This window comes from Sinocyclocheilus rhinocerous, unplaced genomic scaffold, assembly GCF_001515625.1.
Source record: "Sinocyclocheilus rhinocerous isolate Xijiao unplaced genomic scaffold, SAMN03320098_v1.1 scaffold1168, whole genome shotgun sequence".
NCBI lineage: Eukaryota > Metazoa > Chordata > Actinopteri > Cypriniformes > Cyprinidae > Sinocyclocheilus > Sinocyclocheilus rhinocerous.
Window position 1 is genome coordinate 1,403,915 of NW_015650373.1, and position 20,827 is coordinate 1,424,741.

The 20,827-nt window shown below is 37.0% G+C and overlaps 2 protein-coding genes across 5 annotated transcripts in view; both read right to left on the reverse strand.

Moving 5' to 3' along the window:
• LOC107711926 (AMP deaminase 2-like) overlaps nt 1-9,588 on the reverse strand; it is a 26,883-nt gene extending 17,295 nt beyond the window's left edge. The window contains exons 1-11 of the mRNA XM_016517017.1: nt 9,436-9,588; nt 9,205-9,335; nt 8,042-8,110; nt 7,844-7,952; nt 6,484-6,673; nt 5,563-5,689; nt 4,348-4,437; nt 3,859-3,988; nt 3,509-3,703; nt 679-810; nt 416-579 (exon numbers count right to left, since the gene is read on the reverse strand). Coding sequence (XP_016372503.1) covers nt 416-579; nt 679-810; nt 3,509-3,703; nt 3,859-3,988; nt 4,348-4,437; nt 5,563-5,689; nt 6,484-6,673; nt 7,844-7,952; nt 8,042-8,110; nt 9,205-9,335; nt 9,436-9,465 — 1,367 coding nt within the window. The 5' untranslated portion in view covers nt 9,466-9,588. The remainder of the gene's footprint in view (nt 1-415; nt 580-678; nt 811-3,508; nt 3,704-3,858; nt 3,989-4,347; nt 4,438-5,562; nt 5,690-6,483; nt 6,674-7,843; nt 7,953-8,041; nt 8,111-9,204; nt 9,336-9,435) is intronic.
• Nucleotides 9,589-10,113: 525 nt separating this feature from the next.
• Nucleotides 10,114-20,827, reverse strand: part of LOC107711986 (AMP deaminase 2-like) — a 13,780-nt gene continuing 3,066 nt past the window's right edge. For 2 of the 4 annotated variants that reach the window (XM_016517100.1, XM_016517098.1), the window contains 2 exons: nt 10,646-10,770; nt 10,114-10,545 (listed from right to left, as the gene is read on the reverse strand). In XM_016517100.1, the coding sequence (XP_016372586.1) occupies nt 10,375-10,545; nt 10,646-10,770 (296 nt within the window). In that variant the 3' untranslated portion in view covers nt 10,114-10,374. Of the gene's footprint in view, nt 10,546-10,645; nt 10,771-20,171; nt 20,532-20,827 lie in introns of those variants that run through there. The other 2 variants (XM_016517101.1, XM_016517099.1) reach the window with 2 other exon arrangements.

Consider the following 20,827-nt stretch of genomic DNA (forward strand, 5'->3'; position numbering starts at 1 on the left):
AACAGATAGCCTTCTCAGACAGCAGGTGAATACCAGTCGGTTGTTTTAAGTGAATGTAAACAGTAAAGAAAATATCAAATGTACATCAGTATAACGGATCCGTGCATTTCTTATGTAAATAATGTTAATCAAAAAGAGCAAAAGAAAAATTGTTCGCTGCTTTAATAGCTTTAATGGATATTTGCTTTTATGTTAATGTTAATAAAGTAATTCGGTGTGACTACAGTATTTTAAAATTGTAAAGCATAAAAAAAACATTAAATAAAAAAATAAAAAAAATCTTAACGACCCCAAACTTTTAAACAAGAGTGTAAATATTTGTATTTCTTAATTTGATCAAAGATTTAGGCCTACTGTAGACATCAGATAATAAATTGCTCCCTTACATCGATGCTTCTGAATAATAAGTACTCACAATAACCGGGGTACCTGCACCAGCCAGCGCACGTTATCTGAATAAACTTTGTGTTTGATGGCCCATTGAGCCAGTTTATCCCATTCATCTCGTGAGCGGCCGTAGATGGAGAGTCGCAGCTCCACATTCTGATATTTGCTCTCCTCCAGGTCTGCCATCACCTCCTGAAATGCACCAACATACAACTATCAGCAGGGGGCGCAATTTACTATGTTTACCATATGTTTGTTTTGTTAAACTCAAAGATTATATGGAGTAGATACCTTGATTATGTGCCCGAAGTATTTCCCCTCAACATGGTTGTCAGTCTTGATAAAGATTTCTCGGAGGATGGACTCTCCAATGGGGTTGTATTTGGAGTTGAATTTATCAAAGCGGTGGAACGTGTTACGGTCCTACAGGAAAGAGAGAATATTTTTATCATTTAAAAAAAGCTTTCCCCCCCCTCATCCTGCTTTCCAAAACTACTTCTTCAATGTTGCCCAATTATTTCCATGTACAATTTAGAGAAGAATCTCATTTAGTAAAGATTTTAATTCACATGGATTAGGGACCCATTAAACTGTGTGCAACTTTGTACAGCATTCATTTAGAGTCACAGTTTGCATTCAGTAGAGAACAACAGGTCATTTAAGTGTAAACCAATGAAGCTTGTGCGACTGCATCTGCAACTCTGTGCAACATATTTTTAGTGAGAGTGACCTACATCCCACGCAAACTCATTAAGTTTGAAACTCCCACTAAATATTTGACTTGGCATCTACTGTGTGAAACAACGCAATTTTTGGACTGTTTAATAAAAATTAATACATTTGTGCTATGAAAACTATATAAAGCAATAAAAAAATAAAATGTCGTATGAATGAGTGTGAATAAATTTATGAAAAAAATAAGCATGGGTCATGTAGGCATATATATGATCAAAATAAGTGAAGATTATTGTGGTATTGTCAGTTGAAGTGTTTTTGAAGTGGGGATTAATACAAACTAAACATGCACAAAACTACACATGTACATATTTATTTGTATTATGATTTATTCTTATCAAAGAAGTGAATGACACTTGAAACCTGCACAAGGGGTTCGCGTTATTTGAATCAGAATACGAAGCAGTCACTGATTTTGTGTGTGAAAACTTCGGACGTCACAGATCACGTGGTTATAGCAAAATGAATCAAACTCCGGTACAGTGCTTCACTGTGAGATGTTTGGTTTTTTTGATACAAGTTTCGAAGCCTCTGTGCCGAATGTCACATCACTAGAGCCCTTTGAAGCTGCACTGAAACTGCAATTTGGACCTTCAGCACATTGGCCACCATTGAAGTCCATTATATGGCGAAAAATCCTGGAATGTTTTCCTCAAAAACCTTAATTTCTTTGCGACTGAAGAAAGAAAGACATGAACTTCTTGGATGACATGGGGGTGAGTAAATTATCAGGGAATTTTTATTCTGGAAGTGAACTCCTTTAAATAAATAAAAAAATACAACTACTCCATTCTAGGCACTCCATTTCTAGCTAAACTAAGATATTACACAGATTATCACTGTTGATAACGTTTACAATGGTCAGTGAGTAAACAGGAAGAAGTCTTACTTGTGCGTGTACACATGAACAACACCATCTACCATCTTGCAAGTGTAGCCCAATCCTGGGGGCATGTTGGCAGGGTCTAGCACCTCATAGGGGTGGGTTTCTGAGACAGGAGGGTGGACCGTTGCATCTGTGGAGAACACATGATATAGGCCTAAGAGTGGGAGATGTTGTTTTGTTTTGTAACTGAATATTGATCACACAAAAATTATACTTATACATATAATAAAGTTTGGGGTTGGTAAGATTTTTTTTGTTTTTGAAAGAACATTTTTATGCTCACCAATGCTGCATTTATCTGAACAAAAATACAGTTTTTATGTTCATATTTTTGTTAATAGTCACTTTATTAGGTTTTAATGAATAATTGTTAAGTCAACCAGATATAACATATTAAGCACTACCATTCAAAAGTTTGTGGTCAGTAAGTCTTTTAAGAAATGAATAGCCTACTTTTATTCAACAATGACACATTAATTGGACAAAAAGTGACAGCAAAGACATTTATGATGTTTTGAAATATTTCTATTTTAAATATAAACATGCACAAAACTACACATGTACATATTTATTTGTATTATGATTTATTCTTATCAAAGAAGTGAATGACACTTGAAACCTGCACAAGGGGTTCGCGTTATTTGAATCAGAATACGAAGCAGTCACTGATTTTGTGTGTGAAAACTTCGGACGTCACAGATCACGTGGTTATAGCAAAATGAATCAAACTCCGGTACAGTGCTTCACTGTGAGATGTTTGGTTTTTTTGATACAAGTTTCGAAGCCTCTGTGCCGAATGTCACATCACTAGAGCCCTTTGAAGCTGCACTGAAACTGCAATTTGGACCTTCAGCACATTGGCCACCATTGAAGTCCATTATATGGCGAAAAATCCTGGAATGTTTTCCTCAAAAACCTTAATTTCTTTGCGACTGAAGAAAGAAAGACATGAACTTCTTGGATGACATGGGGGTGAGTAAATTATCAGGGAATTTTTATTCTGGAAGTGAACTCCTTTAAATAAATAAAAAAATACAACAACAAAGAATCCTGAAAAAAAAGTGTAATATTTTTATTTCAACTGTTTTCAACATTCACAACAAAAATGTTTCTTAAGCACCAAATCAGCATATTAGCATGATTTCTGAAAGATCATGTGACACTGAAGACTGAAGAGCAATGACTGCTGAAAATTTAGCTTTGCAATCACAGGAATACAATTTTAATAATATAATAATTACAATATTTCACAATTATATTTCACAATATTACTGTTTTTACGGTAGTTTTGATTAAATCTTGGTGAACATAAGAGACCTCTTTCAAAAATATAAAAATCTGTAAGCCCCAAACATTTTAACAGTAGTGTATTCACAACTGTAGTGTATATTCAGTTTCTATTATTATTATTATTGATTATTATGTCTAATTGCTAGTGATGGTATAAGTATTTTTTCTAACCACTGATGGCATGTGTATAAGTACCTCTACAGTTCTTACCGCATGCATATCCAGAGTGTCTACGCTGAGGTCAAAGGCCGTCAGGTTCATGCTCTCAAACACCTCTGATAGAGTCTGTCCTCGGCCTTGTTCTACATGGACGATTTCACCTGGATATTTCTTCATGGCTCTTTTAATAAAGCGCAGCAGGTGCTTCTGATTCATGCAGGATGAAGCATGGATATGTGTGTCCACCTGAAGGTCAAGATGTCAAAGTTCAATAGTGATAATCACATCACAAGTGAGCAGCAATGATTAATCAAATAATCAGATTTTTCCTGTGACAACCACTAATAAATTTAATGAACTTCAACAAAATGTTTGTGTGTTCATGCCGTTGAATAGCGGACCTTCCTGATGTTGTAGAAATCACGGTGTGGGACTTTCTTCTGTGCTGCCAACTCTTTCATCTCATTTAAGAGAATGTGCATCTGGAACTTGGAGCTGAGGTACTGCAGCCGGCGATAGCAAAAGGATTTCCTGTGTGAAAAATATACAATCGGGAATCTGTATGCTAAACCTAAGGCAGATCAGACCAGTTCTGGCTATTTTTGGGGTTAGATTTAGACTTTGCCACCTCTTCATCTTTGTGACATTATTCAGATTACAAATTAATGACAGGTCTTTATCACAGTGAGGACAGGTTCATTTTTTTTTACATTTCAATCACAGGTTCAAACTGAGGTCAGTACATATTGATTTCAATCAAGCAAAGGAGCCCACTCAGGGATCAGCTCACATTTACAGAATGAGCTGTTTCAATCAGTAATTTGATCATCTTTTCGTGATACTGCTGCATCAGAATGGAAACAAACCTCACAGTGTTCAGTACAACTTACACTGGCCCGTTAATGATGAGTGCCATCATCATGTTCATATCAGCTATGTATTCCTGCAGGTCTGGGTACGGCAAGTCCAGCTCTGAGGAACTGATGTACATTATGACCAAACAAAAAGACAAAAAAGACAAAATGTTTAAGGATTAGTTCACTACCAGAACAAACATTTCCTGATAATTTACTCACCACCCCCATGTCATCCAAGATTTTCATGTCTTTCTTTAAGGTTTCTGAGGAAAGCATTCCAGGATTTTTCTCCATATTATGGACGCAAAATGAATCAAACTCCGGTACAGTGCTTCACTGTGAGATGTTTGGTTTTTTTGATACAAGTTTCGAAGCCTCTGTGCCGAATGTCACATCACTAGAGCCCTTTGAAGCTGCACTGAAACTGCAATTTGGACCTTCAGCACATTGGCCACCATTGAAGTCCATTATATGGCGAAAAATCCTGGAATGTTTTCCTCAAAAACCTTAATTTCTTTGCGACTGAAGAAAGAAAGACATGAACTTCTTGGATGACATGGGGGTGAGTAAATTATCAGGGAATTTTTATTCTGGAAGTGAACTCCTTTAAATAAATAAAAAAATACAACTGAAGACTAATGAGCAATGACTGCTGAAAATTTAGCTTTGCAATCACAGGAATAAAATTTTAATAATATAATAATTACAATATTTCACAATTATATTTCACAATATTACTGTTTTTACGGTAGTTTTGATTAAATCTTGGTGAACATAAGAGACCTCTTTCAAAAATATAAAAATCTGTAAGCCCCAAACATTTTAACAGTAGTGTATTCACAACTGTAGTGTATATTCAGTTTCTATTATTATTATTATTGATTATTATGTCTAATTGCTAGTGATGGTATAAGTATTTTTTCTAACCACTGATGGCATGTGTATAAGTACCTCTACAGTTCTTACCGCATGCATATCCAGAGTGTCTACGCTGAGGTCAAAGGCCGTCAGGTTCATGCTCTCAAACACCTCTGATAGAGTCTGTCCTCGGCCTTGTTCTACATGGACGATTTCACCTGGATATTTCTTCATGGCTCTTTTAATAAAGCGCAGCAGCCTTTAAATAAATAAAAAAATACAACTACTCCATTCTAGGCACTCCATTTCTAGCTAAACTAAGATATTACACAGATTATCACTGTTGATAACGTTTACAATGGTCAGTGAGTAAACAGGAAGAAGTCTTACTTGTGCGTGTACACATGAACAACACCATCTACCATCTTGCAAGTGTAGCCCAATCCTGGGGGCATGTTGGCAGGGTCTAGCACCTCATAGGGGTGGGTTTCTGAGACAGGAGGGTGGACCGTTGCATCTGTGGAGAACACATGATATAGGCCTAAGAGTGGGAGATGTTGTTTTGTTTTGTAACTGAATATTGATCACACAAAAATTATACTTATACATATAATAAAGTTTGGGGTTGGTAAGATTTTTTTTGTTTTTGAAAGAACATTTTTATGCTCACCAATGCTGCATTTATCTGAACAAAAATACAGTAAAACCAGTGATATTGTGAAATATTTTGGGCTGTCAACGTTAACGCGTTAACGCATGCGATTAATTTTACAATCCTTAACGCGTAATATAAAGGAAACCAGGCTGATTACATCAGAGATTGCAGAGAACAGACTCGCGTTGCATTTTCAGTGAATTATTCATTCCAGTGTGTTTCGCTTTTAAACAAACAAAAAAATTATTAATTCTGTTCATCACGCAAGTCATATGAATTACTTTTATTGTATTTTGTAATTGTGGTGGTAATGATGACAAAATTTCATTTTTGTGAACTACCGCTTTAATGAGCAGAAATGTGTTTGTTCTGTGGTTTAACTGATCATTTGTGGTTCATAAACAGATGCTGAATCTGCAAACAAAGCACATGCCTTCAGTTCTTTCCACAGTTAAGTCAATTCCATGAAATCACTCAGCTGTAAATTATTCCTCTCTTCTAAACGCAGATCAATCCAGTGTGTCTCTCTCTATTGAGTTTAAACACAATCTTAAACTTTTCCATTTACTGTACATTTTAGCTATAAGGTCCTGATTCTTGGACATAAATCATTAATCCTCAGAATACATCCTTCAGAAAACTCTGGTTCAACCCACTTGCAGATACAGAAGACTCCGGCATCTCCTCAAAGGTGTTGAGGTCCAGAGGTTGGCCACCCAGCTGCTCCTGCAGGTAACGTGCTGTAGTCCTACAGAAGCTCTGCATGGACAGAGAGATGTACTTCTCTCTGATGAACAGAGCTTTGACCACACATTTAGCAGCATCCAGTAGGTCAGTGAATGGAACCTGGGGTGTGTGAGAGAAGACGACTCACTTAAACATGGTCTGTCTGTCTGTCTTAGGAAATAAGTATGAGTGGGTCAATGATTCATTCACTTAATCGTTTTGTTAAAAAAACACTGAAGCCACACTTAAAATCACATACTAGGTACCACATTTAGTTTGAAACAAACTAAAACACATTCTATAAAGTATGAATATGGGTAGTATGAATAGAATTTGGACATACTACCTCCACCATGTTGTCACTGTCATGGGACCTACCAGTGTCAGTTGCGACACTTCATTGCCAACTACTGTCCCGTGGCTTCATGGGATAGTAAAGTGTCCATCAAATGTGGTTGGACATAGTAGGTAATTCGGGTACTTTTAGAATACTATAAATTCAGAAATACTACTCTTTTGGTGTACTGTTTTCTGCATACTATACAGTATGGAAGTAGCCATATTTGGACACAGCATGCTTCATTAAGGGAGAAAACAAGTTTAAGTGAATCACTGAATCTTTTACTCAATCGATTAGTTTAAAAACACAGATTCATTCAGAAATGAAACCTAATTTCTTAGAGACTGTCCGGTAGATGCTTGAGATGTTCAGCAGTTTGCTTTGACTTTAAAACTAATTTCTTTGGCAGAACAAAACCAAAGTTACTCTGAAATGCAAGTTACTGAATATTTACTTCTTATTTATTGGGCTCATTTAAAAATAATATCACGTTTGCAATTTTGCCGTTGGTCTGAATATCACCTGATCTTTAGAACACCAGCACAACTGCAGGTGTGATTGCCTAATCCTATCTACATCTTTCTAACCTTTCTAAGGAGACAGTTGTACAGTATAGTAGTTGTAGCAAAGGTCCATTTCTCTTCCAGATCCAAAGATTCATGAATGTAAAAAAAGCTGTTCTAAAAGTTGTATTTGTTTATACATTTTTACTATTAATGTTCTGTATTTCCCTCTTTCAGTTCCTCTTTTTCTTGAGAAAACCTGTCAGCTGTGTTGCTGTCAGCTCATGTTTCCCTCAGGAATTTGTGTAACTGTGTGTGGATGTGTGAAACTTGGTTCTCCCTCAGGAGTTTATATAATATCTGTAGTGTCCACTTCAGTTCTGTCAACAACATCTTGTTTCTGTATAACAAACAAAACAGAAAAGTGAAAAACTGAGCTGTTGCTACCCCACATTTCTCCTCTCCAGAGATCGTGACTCTCTGATACTCCCTCTCAGGGATGAGCTCTCTCTCAGGATAGAGTTCTTTGGGTGCCTGGCTTTGTTCTTTCATATACCTGAGAAAGAGTAAAGGTACAGCATGCTGATACTAGTTAAAAAACACTGGGTCCCACATGAATGATCACAGAACATCTTAAACACTCACTCTAGATCTGTCGCACTGTCAGTTTTCATGAAGTCCTGTTTGGCTCGCAGTAGGATATCAGGCTCAAACCTCAAGAGAAATGGCATTTAAATTAACTCACTGTGGGTCAAAGGTCACATGTGCATACAGAGCAGTGAATGTTGGACTAATATTGGCACATGAAGTGATGAGTAAAATTTTCATTACACATTTTCAGCTGAAAAGACAAGTACAGTTGGACATCAGCATGCCATATGTTGTGTTTCAGTTGCTGGACTACAACATGAGACGCTGATGTTCCCAGAAGGCTATTTAACTACACTACCGGTCAAAAGTTTGTGGTTGGTAACATTTTTAATGTTTTTGAAATAAGTCTCTAATGCTCATAAAGGCTGCATTTATTTGATGAAACGTACAGTAAAAACGGTAATATTGTACAATATTATTATACCTTACTATTGTTTTCTATTTCCATACATTTTAAAATGTAATTTATTCCTTTGGTGGCAATGCTGAATTTTAAGCAAATATTTATTCAATATATATTTTGTTGCTAAAGACTTTTTTTTTCCTCAGATTTTTTTGATGAATAGAAAGTACTTTATTTGGAATATAAATATTTTGTAACCTTTTACTTTTTTTACTGTCACTTTTGATTAATTTAATATGTCCTTACTGAATATAAGTAATAATTTCTTTAAAAAAAACAAAAAAACATATATATCTTACTGACCCATACACCAGATGCGACAGTTGTCGCGCCGCAACAGCAAATGTCTGTCTACACTGGACGCGACAAAGTGACCGCTGCAAATCATTTGAATTTTGTGTCAGTACGTCATAAATAGAACAAGGCAGCAGTTTACTGTCAGGGATTTGTCGTGTCGTATCCAGTGTAGACAGCATCACTGATTTTAATGGTTTCTATAATATTTTGTTGCGTCCTGTGTAACAATAGTACATCTGTTGGTTGACTAGCTTTACTACTTTACTAGCATTAGCTTTACTTCGACATTAAAAATTTGTTGGCCATCTGGCTTTAGGAACTTTGAAGGTTACGAGGTTATAAACATGGTTATAATCATGGATATGTTTAATATTACTGAGAAAAAGTCAGAAAGCTTGTGTATTTTAGGCACTACTGTCAATGGTCGAGTTTCATGATGAATGATAGGATGTAGTACTTGATATCCTGGCTGATTTGCCGCTCCAGCCGGTGCCGCCTCTCCTCCAGCTGCTCAATAGGGCTCTCCTCAGGGAACTCATATGGAGCACTCCGCATCTCACTCTCCGCGAGGCTGCGCGAGAACAGCTCCTAAACAAACACAATTAAGCACACATTTATATAACAGCAGAAACAAACACAAAAAAATGCATTCAAGCATCGTGATTATTGTGATTGCTGCTTTGTTTACCTCTGCAATCTCTTTGTATTTGCCATCCATGGAAGTGCGCAGGTCAACGTGGCCGTGCTTGGTTACAGGGTTGCCAGGCAAAGAATACTGGGACGTGAGGAGGTGTCGGCCAACACGGAGATCTACTAGGAAGATAATGAGAGAGAGAGATCTTTATATTTCAACAGAGATGTCTTAATTGGCTTTCATTTTTAAAACATTCTGATCTTGCGGAAATGAATATGGAGAAAAACATTTGAGGATAAATTGTGATCCATTTTATTTAGCCTTGTTTTTCTGCTGTCCAGAGAAAGGCAGGGTCAGAAAGCTGCTGAAGATCCGCAACTGTTTGGCTCACAAAACAATGGAGCATTTTATATTGTATTGTATTTATATGTTATATTGTAAGCCAAAGTATGATTAAGCATGATTTTCCTTCCATATTCAGTTATTATCACAGATCTGAAATATTTTATTATCACAATATTTTGCTTCACAAACAAATGCTTCCAAACACTTTCACTTTACCGTGAGTTCACTTTACCCTTCTGCTCGAGTTCCATAGTTCCCATGAGTGATAGCAATCTTCCTAAACTCTGACACTTGATCAAATATTCATAACCCTGATGAATAATTAAGCAGCCATGTCTAGCCCCTGCACTGCAGAGAGGCAGCAGTTTACTGTCAGGGATTTGTCGTGTCGTATCCAGTGTAGACAGCATCACTGATTTTAATGGTTTCTATAATATTTTGTTGCGTCCTGTGTAACAATAGTACATCTGTTGGTTGACTAGCTTTACTACTTTACTAGCATTAGCTTTACTTCGACATTAAAAATTTGTTGGCCATCTGGCTTTAGGAACTTTGAAGGTTACGAGGTTATAAACATGGTTATAATCATGGATATGTTTAATATTACTGAGAAAAAGTCAGAAAGCTTGTGTATTTTAGGCACTACTGTCAATGGTCGAGTTTCATGATGAATGATAGGATGTAGTACTTGATATCCTGGCTGATTTGCCGCTCCAGCCGGTGCCGCCTCTCCTCCAGCTGCTCAATAGGGCTCTCCTCAGGGAACTCATATGGAGCACTCCGCATCTCACTCTCCGCGAGGCTGCGCGAGAACAGCTCCTAAACAAACACAATTAAGCACACATTTATATAACAGCAGAAACAAACACAAAAAAATGCATTCAAGCATCGTGATTATTGTGATTGCTGCTTTGTTTACCTCTGCAATCTCTTTGTATTTGCCATCCATGGAAGTGCGCAGGTCAACGTGGCCGTGCTTGGTTACAGGGTTGCCAGGCAAAGAATACTGGGACGTGAGGAGGTGTCGGCCAACACGGAGATCTACTAGGAAGATAATGAGAGAGAGAGATCTTTATATTTCAACAGAGATGTCTTAATTGGCTTTCATTTTTAAAACATTCTGATCTTGCGGAAATGAATATGGAGAAAAACATTTGAGGATAAATTGTGATCCATTTTATTTAGCCTTGTTTTTCTGCTGTCCAGAGAAAGGCAGGGTCAGAAAGCTGCTGAAGATCCGCAACTGTTTGGCTCACAAAACAATGGAGCATTTTATATTGTATTGTATTTATATGTTATATTGTAAGCCAAAGTATGATTAAGCATGATTTTCCTTCCATATTCAGTTATTATCACAGATCTGAAATATTTTATTATCACAATATTTTGCTTCACAAACAAATGCTTCCAAACACTTTCACTTTACCGTGAGTTCACTTTACCCTTCTGCTCGAGTTCCATAGTTCCCATGAGTGATAGCAATCTTCCTAAACTCTGACACTTGATCAAATATTCATAACCCTGATGAATAATTAAGCAGCCATGTCTAGCCCCTGCACTGCAGAGAACTGGACATCTCGTCCCACCGTGAAAGCACACAGGAAACGGACCGGGTATATAGATGGATTCCCCTTGTTACAGCCACCAGCAGGATTCATGAAGTTCCTGCAGATCTAAAAATGTGGCAAATCTCAAAAATAGTTTGCAATACCAGTGCACTTACAGTAGCAGCACTTTAGGGCACACTAACCTGTGGGCTACAAAAGATCTGCAGTAGTTACAATACAGGTAACAGCTGCTTTCTGGGCCTGAATTCATCCTGAGATCACGTGATGAGCTCAGCAGTTGCTATATTGACATATTCATCGATGTTTTACTAAGAGCTGAAACTTCCCATTTTAAGCCTGAGACGAATCCATCATTATGAAAAGCTACACTTAGCATGAAGTTTTTTCTGTCTGTGGAAGCTCTTTTCATCGTAGCAGCATAATCATTTACTCTTGTAGTTTAAATCCCTTGCTGTATAATTCTTAATCTGTATAAATGTATGTGCTTGTTAATCGCTGTTGTTTTGATCTCCTGGTTTTACAGTTTCACCCTTAATCTGAATTACTCATATAAATTAAACCAAATGACTTCCTCAACACTGGATTAATGACACTGCATTACATTAAAAAAATAGTATTTAACAACGTTCCACTTCAGTTCTGTCAAGTGTTACATTGTTCAAGTGTTACATCGAGTGTAAATTCATTTGAGAAGCAAAACGTAAATATGATTGAAAAAGCAATAGTGAATATTTTCAGAATAGCGTTAAAAAGCAATTCAAGTTTAATCTTTAAGATTATTTTTTTGTTTTTTATTTTAGCATAAATTGAAGATTTTTTTGCCTAAAAACATGAAAAATTCTTAAACTTTAAAGATTTGATAGAATCTTGAATACATACAAAATTGTGCTTCTCAGGTGCACATCCATTCAAAGGTTTGGGGTTAGAATTTTTTTATTATTATTCAACAAGGACGCGCATTCAATTGATCAAAATTGTCAGTAAGCAGCAGAACAACTTTCAACAATTTATAATAATAAGAAATGTTTCTTGAGCACCAAATCAGCCTTTTAGAATGATTTCTGAAGGATCATGTGACACTGAAGACTGCTGAACAGCTGTACTGTTTTTACTTTATTTTTGATCGAAAAAATGCTGTCTTGGTGAACATAGACTTATTTAAAAAACATTTTAAAAATCTTACCAACCCCAAACTTTTGAACAGTGTAATTTGATTATGTTTTACTGTTAAACTAGATATAAGTATGTCAGAAAACTTGACATATCATGTTAAACAAAGTTGAAAAGATCTACTCCAGACTGATTTGCATAAAATGTGCTGTGACATAATAAACATGGCTTAATTTTGAGTAGATAAAACACATTGTTTTGTCTTCCTAAATACAGCAGATTTTGAGGATACAATACTTTCGCAATGAAAATACTTAAGTCACTGTCATCCTCTAAGGGATTGACGTTTGTTGTTTTTCTAGAGCTTTACCATGATTCCTATTCATAACCTCAATAACAAAGACTTTGTTATAACAATGCCATTTGATGTACTGCACACATTCTCCTTGCAGAAAGTACGAATCGCCATCCGCCTGCTTAGACTCAAGTACTACCGGTAATTACGAACCACTGCCGTGTAATTATCCACAGCGCTCAAACACAAACGAGAGTAGCAGAACTGAATAATTTAAAGTTTGGTATCAGCGGATGTGGCCCATAGCTGCCGGTATGGAGTCATGTTATACTAACCCTCATTCTACTGGAGTTTACATAATGCTTCATAAGGTCCTGCTGCTCATTGTTTTACTGTTCTGGCAAAGTTAATGTGTAACATACTTATCAGTGAGTTTATTGAAGGTAATTAACGACAGGATTGTCTAGGAGATGAACTCGGTGCTAAAATCTGTGTGGCCTTTTCACAGGCCTAGATGGGTGGACTAATTATGACAATGACAGTTCATTAGCACACATCACAGATAGACTCAGCATGAGATGCACGCACAACCTCACACTTATAATCACACTCTCTCTTTTCACACTTCTCATTTACCTCCTCACGATCACGGCCTACACATTTCTCACTTAACTGCAAGCTAAAGCATAAAGAAGATTATAGCAAGAGATTTTGTCAGGATTTTTGACATGCGTGTGTGTGTATAGAACAGTGAAAAGCCGCAGGTGGAGACTGATAGACCCACTGGCGTGTGTATAATCTTCTTCTCACGTGTGTTATTTTGGGAGTTTCATGCTTGTTACATAACCACCATCCCCCTCAAACACAGGATCACTACATAAACAGCAAAGCAGAAAAACACTCAAAACTGGTCAGAGTGGCTAACCTCTTCTGTACGGATGAGCTTCAACCGTGCAATTACAAAACACAGGTAATGGAGTTATCGATTCTGATGGTAAACATTCTAGAATGAGGGTCTATAAATGTCACATATTTAAGAATGGGAGAGGTGAATAATCAGTGTAGTGAGATATAGAGCTGAGAGATAAGAACAGCACTAGAATGACCAGTGCCCCTCTATGACACAGGAGATGAGGTCAAAGATCAGACCGTCTGATAGGTCGTAGACACCATCCTGCTCAACAAGTACGTTTCATTTAAAAGTTGCATAATATTTGTGTATTTATCCGCTTGTGTGTACTTCATATTTGTTAATTATTTAATTTTTAAATATTATATCTTTTAAAATCAATTACATTTGGATAATTTTATAAAAATTACATTTAATTAATTAATTATTTAATTTGATTCTGCTTTCTATCAAATATAAGTATGTACAATACCATTCAAAATTTTGGGATTTAAAAAAAAAAGAAATGAATACTGTTATTCAGCAATAATGCATTTAATTGATCAAAAGTTACAGTAAAAGACATTTAAGATGTTACTAAAAGATTTCTGTTTCTCATAAATGCTTTTCTTTTGAACTATTCAACAAAGAATCCTGAAAAACATTTATCACATTTCCACAAAAATATTAAGCAGCTCAACTGTTTTCAACATTGATAATAATAAGAAATGTTTCTTGAGCATCAAAGCAGCTTATTAGAATGATTTCTGAAGATTAATGTGACACTGAAGACTGGAGTAATGACTGCTGTTCTTTTCTACAGTTTCTTCTGTACTGTATTGTACACTGTACTTATCTGTTATTTGGGTGAGTTTTGCATGTGATGTTTTTGTATTGCAGTTTTTTTTAATTGTAATAATATTTCACAATATTACTGTTTTTACTCTGTTTTTGGTCAAATAAATGCAGCCTCTGTGAGCAGGGGAGACTTCTTGCAAAAACATTTTTAAAAATATTTTGTATGTAGTATTATCACAAAAGTTCTGATTATGAAATCTCATATGTTCCATAAATGCAGAAATATACAAACATCACTGGGGAAGCTGAGGGAAGTCTTATATAACAATAAGACTAATGTGTGATCTAAAATTATATTAGCAGCTGGTTTTAATGCTAACACTGACATACTTCATGAAATCCTGAGCAAAACCGAGCCATGCTGAGGATTACGGTTACCTCACCAACTCCAATCAGGGCCAGTCACTGTCGCTATGGCAACCTGATGCTGCATCCCTTTGTTCGCACATTTAACACCTGACATGACCCTACAAGATAGGTGTAAATTAACCTGGAACTGTCAGAGTAGAGACTCAATCACCATTTAGTACATAAAACTATGAAACACATTCAAGATTTATGTGAAATCACATGACTACAACTACAGCTCGCAGTGATCCATTTAGAATAATAAACTCCTGTCCGTGTGTTTCCTGTTGGAAAATTGTTGTGTTTTGGAACATGGTAGCTGGTTTCTAGCTAGTCGACCTAAACCATGCTTGAAACCACCTGGTAGCTGGTTTGCTGATCGTCCAAGACGATCTACATGCGCGGATCTATTAGAAACCATCTGCAAGAAACCAAAACACATCGACCAGCTTAAACTGGATTCCCCAGTAGGGTTTGGAGGCCTCATAACCTCTTTTCCTTTAAACAGACGCAATCTCATACAAAGACCACATCCAAGCAGCATCCTTCTCTATTACTCCTTCAACTGTCCACTTAATATGTCATCTGTGAAACACAACGCTGACCACAACACCTTCAAAACAGGACAATACTGAGGACAATCAATACATTCACACACACCATCTTTCAGCTACACACACACACACACACACACACAAATGCATGACTCCCAAGGGAAAAACATGAGCTGACAGCAACACAGCTGAGAGCTTAGAGATGGAGAGAAACAAGAGAATGAAAAGAAGAAAATAAATATCTCAGATGAAAAGATACATGCAAACTATTGCTGGAAATCTCCCAAAACAGGTCAGAAAGGGCAGAATAAAAGAAGAGTGACAGAAAGAACATGTAGCAAACACAAAGCTACACTTCCTAAACCAACACACATCTCCAGCAATACATGTCTGTCATTCATTTCTCACTCACTCGCACACGTTGTCTTGTGATTCAATCTGTCCCACATACATACAGTAAACACAGCTGATGGAGCCGAAGCATCCACTCTCCCCTCCCTCTTCTTCCTGGTTCCTGCCAGCTGTCTGGACTAGCCCCTGTCATCCCCCTCTCATTTAAATATCCCTGACACATGGCTGGATCGTACCACCTGGCCTTCAGGGGCAGGGGGAACTCAACAGCATCACTGCTGTCTCTGTGACAGAGTGGGCTCGACAGCACCTCTCTACACCCCCCTGTCCTTCACCTCCGTGACGCTTTAACAAGACTACTGCAGTGAATGCGAAAACGCTGGAGGATATTTTGAAAAAGGGACAGACATAGAGAGACTCCCTTGGCAGCTGAAATAGAGGTCATCGCAGCTTTTTTGTCAACAGAAGAAGAAACTAGTATTGGACAAGATTTATAAGAGATCTGGCCAGTTTAAACAGTCAAGATAATGGGTTTATCATTATACTGGAGCTGTCAGCAAACCATCACTGTCAACTGAATTTTGAGCTAAGCATTACTGTGGATGAAGTGTGTAATCTGCTTTGTCGCTTAAACCCATAGAAACCTATATAGGGTGTAAATGATTCTGCTCTTGTATCCAGAGGCTGCTCTTGTATTTGAGAGGTGTTTCTGATCATCTGAAGCTGTTTAATCAGAGGGAACAATAGCATCCCAGAATTCTGCTCCTCTTTTAGAGGAAAAAGGCTTTGATGAAGACATCAGAGAGAGAAAAAGGGACAACGATTGCACTGATGAGGTTTTTGTGAGCCTCTAGAGACCAATTGCTTTTATTTGTTCCTGTGATTGAAGCCCTTTGTTTGGGAAACAATAATAAAGTAAAATAAAATAAGAAATTAAATGAAATAAACATCCACCAATATAAATGGTATATTTGTTAGCATTAGTTATCAATGAACTAACAATGAACAATACTTTAATAGCAGTCTTAATTAGATTGTTAATGTCCACACACTAATACAAATTTACATTTAATGTATTAACAGACGAGTTTGAACTAAAAATGACACCTAATGTATTAAAGGGATAGTTCACCAAAAATGAAAGTTCTGTCATTATTTACTCCCCCTCCGCTTGTTCAAAAATAGTATGAGTATGGAAACAGTTGAGCCATTGACTTTTTCCATTCTTTTGTGTTCAACAGAAGAATGAAACTCATACAGGTTTGGAACAAGAGCAGGGTGAGTAAACGATGACAGGATTTTCATTTTTGGGTGAACTTTACACAAACTGTTGTAAAGCTTTTCTAAAATATATACTGAAGCCAATTATTATAATAACTATTTAATATTATAATAACTATTGAAACCCATGAGTTTCAATAGTTGTTGATTATTTATTTGGTAAATTAAGCCTTTTTACTTTAAATTGTAGATAAGCACTCTCCAAGAAAACAAGCAGAAGCAGGAAAAAAAATGCATATTTAAAATCTTGAGATACAGCAAATGAATATTGTATGGTGAACATGAAGTATGCTTGCTTGGAAAAATGTCTTGCTAGTCCCACCTAGTGGACAACAGCAAAACAGTTAGTTCTTTGGATTTTACGATCATAGAAAAACTCATTCTTTCAACTGCCTTTCACAACTACTGTGCTTAATTCAATCCACAAACACTCATATACACCTATAAATATTAAGTGTCTAACTATACTGTTGTAAAAGCACAAGGGTCTTTAAGGAACCATAAACTTCCGACCTCATTGGTGAAGTGTCTGGAAATCTTGGGAAGAAAAGGGTTGGGTGGATTTGGAAAAAACAACTCTAAATAGTAGCAAAATGGTGTGGGAGGCAGTAAATGGGCTCCTTTAAAGAATCCCTCCTCTTCCATACCACACTGAAGGCAAAGTGAGGCACCACAGGGGTTAAAGTTCAAAGCGTAGCAACATTTAATGTGTGGTATAGAGAAAGCTGGAGACTGAAACATGAACTATGACCAAGTTATACCATTAAACTTCCCATCTTACCACTACAAAGAGCACGAATTGGTGGCACACTGACATGTGTGCCTTTAAGAATAGTTTAAGTAGAGTCAATCGGGTCAGCCTTATCTTTTCCATCTTTAATGATCAGAGAAATAAAGTGAGATGGTTATGAAACATTTGAGTGACCATAATGTAAGACAGACAGGGTCCCAACCCAACCTAACAGGAAGAGCTCTGTGTACAGACCTCAAGTGACTCATGGCAAGACACTCATCAGGTAGCGGTTATAAATATAATCAACACAAACAGCAATATAATTGTACATTGACTGCTGGGGGATTAAACTAAATGTTAGTCAAAGGTTATTCAAGGCATGTTATTAGAGGCCTCTAAAATGTGAGAGAAATGCAATGAATGTTGCATGGAATTTAATTTTTCCATGATGCTGTAATTCTATGAAACTTGTAAGAATACAAAACCTACAGATGCACCAATCTGGAAATTTTGCCTAATACTATAATCAATAATTATGCCCAAAACAATAATCAACAATTATTTATACTACATATCAATCAATATTTTGACTGACTACTTAAAAGTCCATATATACAAATGTAATGAAATATTTGAAAAAAACACACAATTCGCAAATATAAAAAAGAATTATAAAAGGGGAAAAAAATGTCTGTGTGCCATGGATTAAAAAAAAAAAACATTAACAAAAACAAAAAAAACGTACACCTTACAATTTCACATTTACAAAAACACACTCATTTATCCTCCAATACAATATGACAATATATTGTGCCTCTTTAAAAGAACGTTCAAGTCACCTTAATTCAAATATTCTGTTGAAACTGGCACCAAAACGCACTGTAATATTTTTCCTATGGCCTAGAAATAAAAGTCAGGTAAGTTTAGACTACAAGCAAAGCCAAACACAAAAGAAAAGAATCAGGAGCATTAAACACACCAGAAATGTGGATCTGAAAGCTGTTATTTCTTCAAAGCGAAATGGAACATCTATCCATCCATGTGTTTTCAATGAGGCCTTTCTTCCAAATCATACCTTGTATTTGCACATTTAGGGTTAATTAATATGTCAAGAATGAGCCACTGTAAAAGCACACACAGGCTTTCAGTAATCAGACACTTGATTGCTGCTGAAATGCGAGAGGAATTTTAAATATTGCATGTCGTAGTGTCTCTAAAAAAAATATTTAAAGGACTTTTTTCATTTAAATCAAAGCACTGACTATAATTGGTGCATGTGTGCGTGTAAAAGAGAGAAAGAGAACTGTTTTGTGTGTTTATGACTGTAACTGTGGTTGTCTGAAACTGCATGGATTCACTTTTCATTTTGTATAATTTTTAAAAGACAGTAGCAATATGCCACCTGCTAAGCCTCCATGCTCAGATGATTACTCCATCTCTGTGGTGAAGATGCTTTTTGATAACATTTCCTGCCTCAGACTCATGAAATTATCCTGGCACAGCAAGACAAATGAGTCTCAACATTTATCTCTGTGTGGTTTTGCACTCAACCAGAGATAAATGCACTTTCCAGAACACTGTTTCAGGGTTTAACCACAACATCAGAGGCATGAAGATCTAATGAATACATGCAACGCCTAAGCAAACGTGTTTGTGCTTCTAGCACTGGATAAAATCACAGTTTTTCTGCGGGAGAGAGGTGTGAAGTGGTTTTTGGATCGGATCTTATGTAAGCCTTACGCAATGCTGGCCTGACCACAGACAATGTGTTGCATGCATTTTATGGATGTGCTCTAGACCAGTCACTGCTGTAACTGGTGCATGTTTGATTTCCCTCATCTGGCATTCTTGCAATTGAATCAGGAACATTATCTGGTTGAATTTATTCAGGAATTGAGGGGTTGTGGTCACAAACAAAATCAGCTAAGTACTGCCATGTAATTATGGTCAGAAATGATGTGTAATGCATAACTTCCTCTTTCTGCTCATCTGAGAAATATCAAATACAGATCCAGGAGCTATTATTACAGGAGCTCTCATTTCAGAGAGAAAAATATTCATGTAAAGTATAAGTTTTAGCTCTGCAGGGACCCATAAGAAGGAGAGAGACAGAAAATAAGAACACACAGTCATGGAAAGGTTGCAACAGTTTCCCTCAAACCAACAGGTATAAAAGTTTCTACATTATGGGGGATGCTGGATTACTGAAACTCTCCTGAACATTTGGCGCATAAAAGTCAAATGTGAAAAGGAACCTGCATAAAAATATGCTGAATATATGAAATGTGCATGTAAAAATGTACATGTATACATAAAAATGTACATGTAAATACACATTCTGTTCTCCATTTCCGTCACATTTCTACCGCACTCTCTCTCTCTCTCACACACACACACACACACACACACACACACACACTTTTATATATCGATATTGTTTTTGAACAAACACACTTACCCCCACTGGCTGTGTACTGCAGGCTGCCTCTCTTCCTGAAAGGGGACGTGGGTTTGCCTGAAGGCAGCTTAGAAGACATTTTGGCTTGAGATTCACCAGAGATGGACAAAACACTGGCTGATTAAGACACTGAGGATTCCTAGCGGGGGGGCACACACTCGGTCCAGAGGGGCTTTGATTGCAGTAAGGAGGATGTTCAGTTGTGTGTGTGTTTGTGTGTGTGAAAGAGAGATCCCCGCTCTTCGGATGCTGCAGTGGGGGAACTGGCTCCTCCCCACACCTCCCAGTGCCCACTCACACGCTGCCTGCATGTTGTCACTCCACACTGTTTCCATGGAAACCCCCGAGCCAGGTGGAACGTGACAGGAGAGTACGGCGGGCATCTGAATAATGCTGTGATGATGATAAAGGAATGCTCCTCATTCTCACAGCCCCAGGAGACAAGAGGAAACATGAGGTAGGACAAGATGTACTCTTGCGCATAAAAAGTTTTCTCGTAGCTTCGCAAAATTGAAGTTGAGCCACTGATGTCACATGGACTGTTTTACCGATGTCCTTGCTACGTTTCTGTGACATTTCAGTTGTGTTGCTGTCTATGGGAGGGTCAGAGAGCTCTCAGATTCCATCAAAAATATCTTAATTTGTGTTCCGAAGAT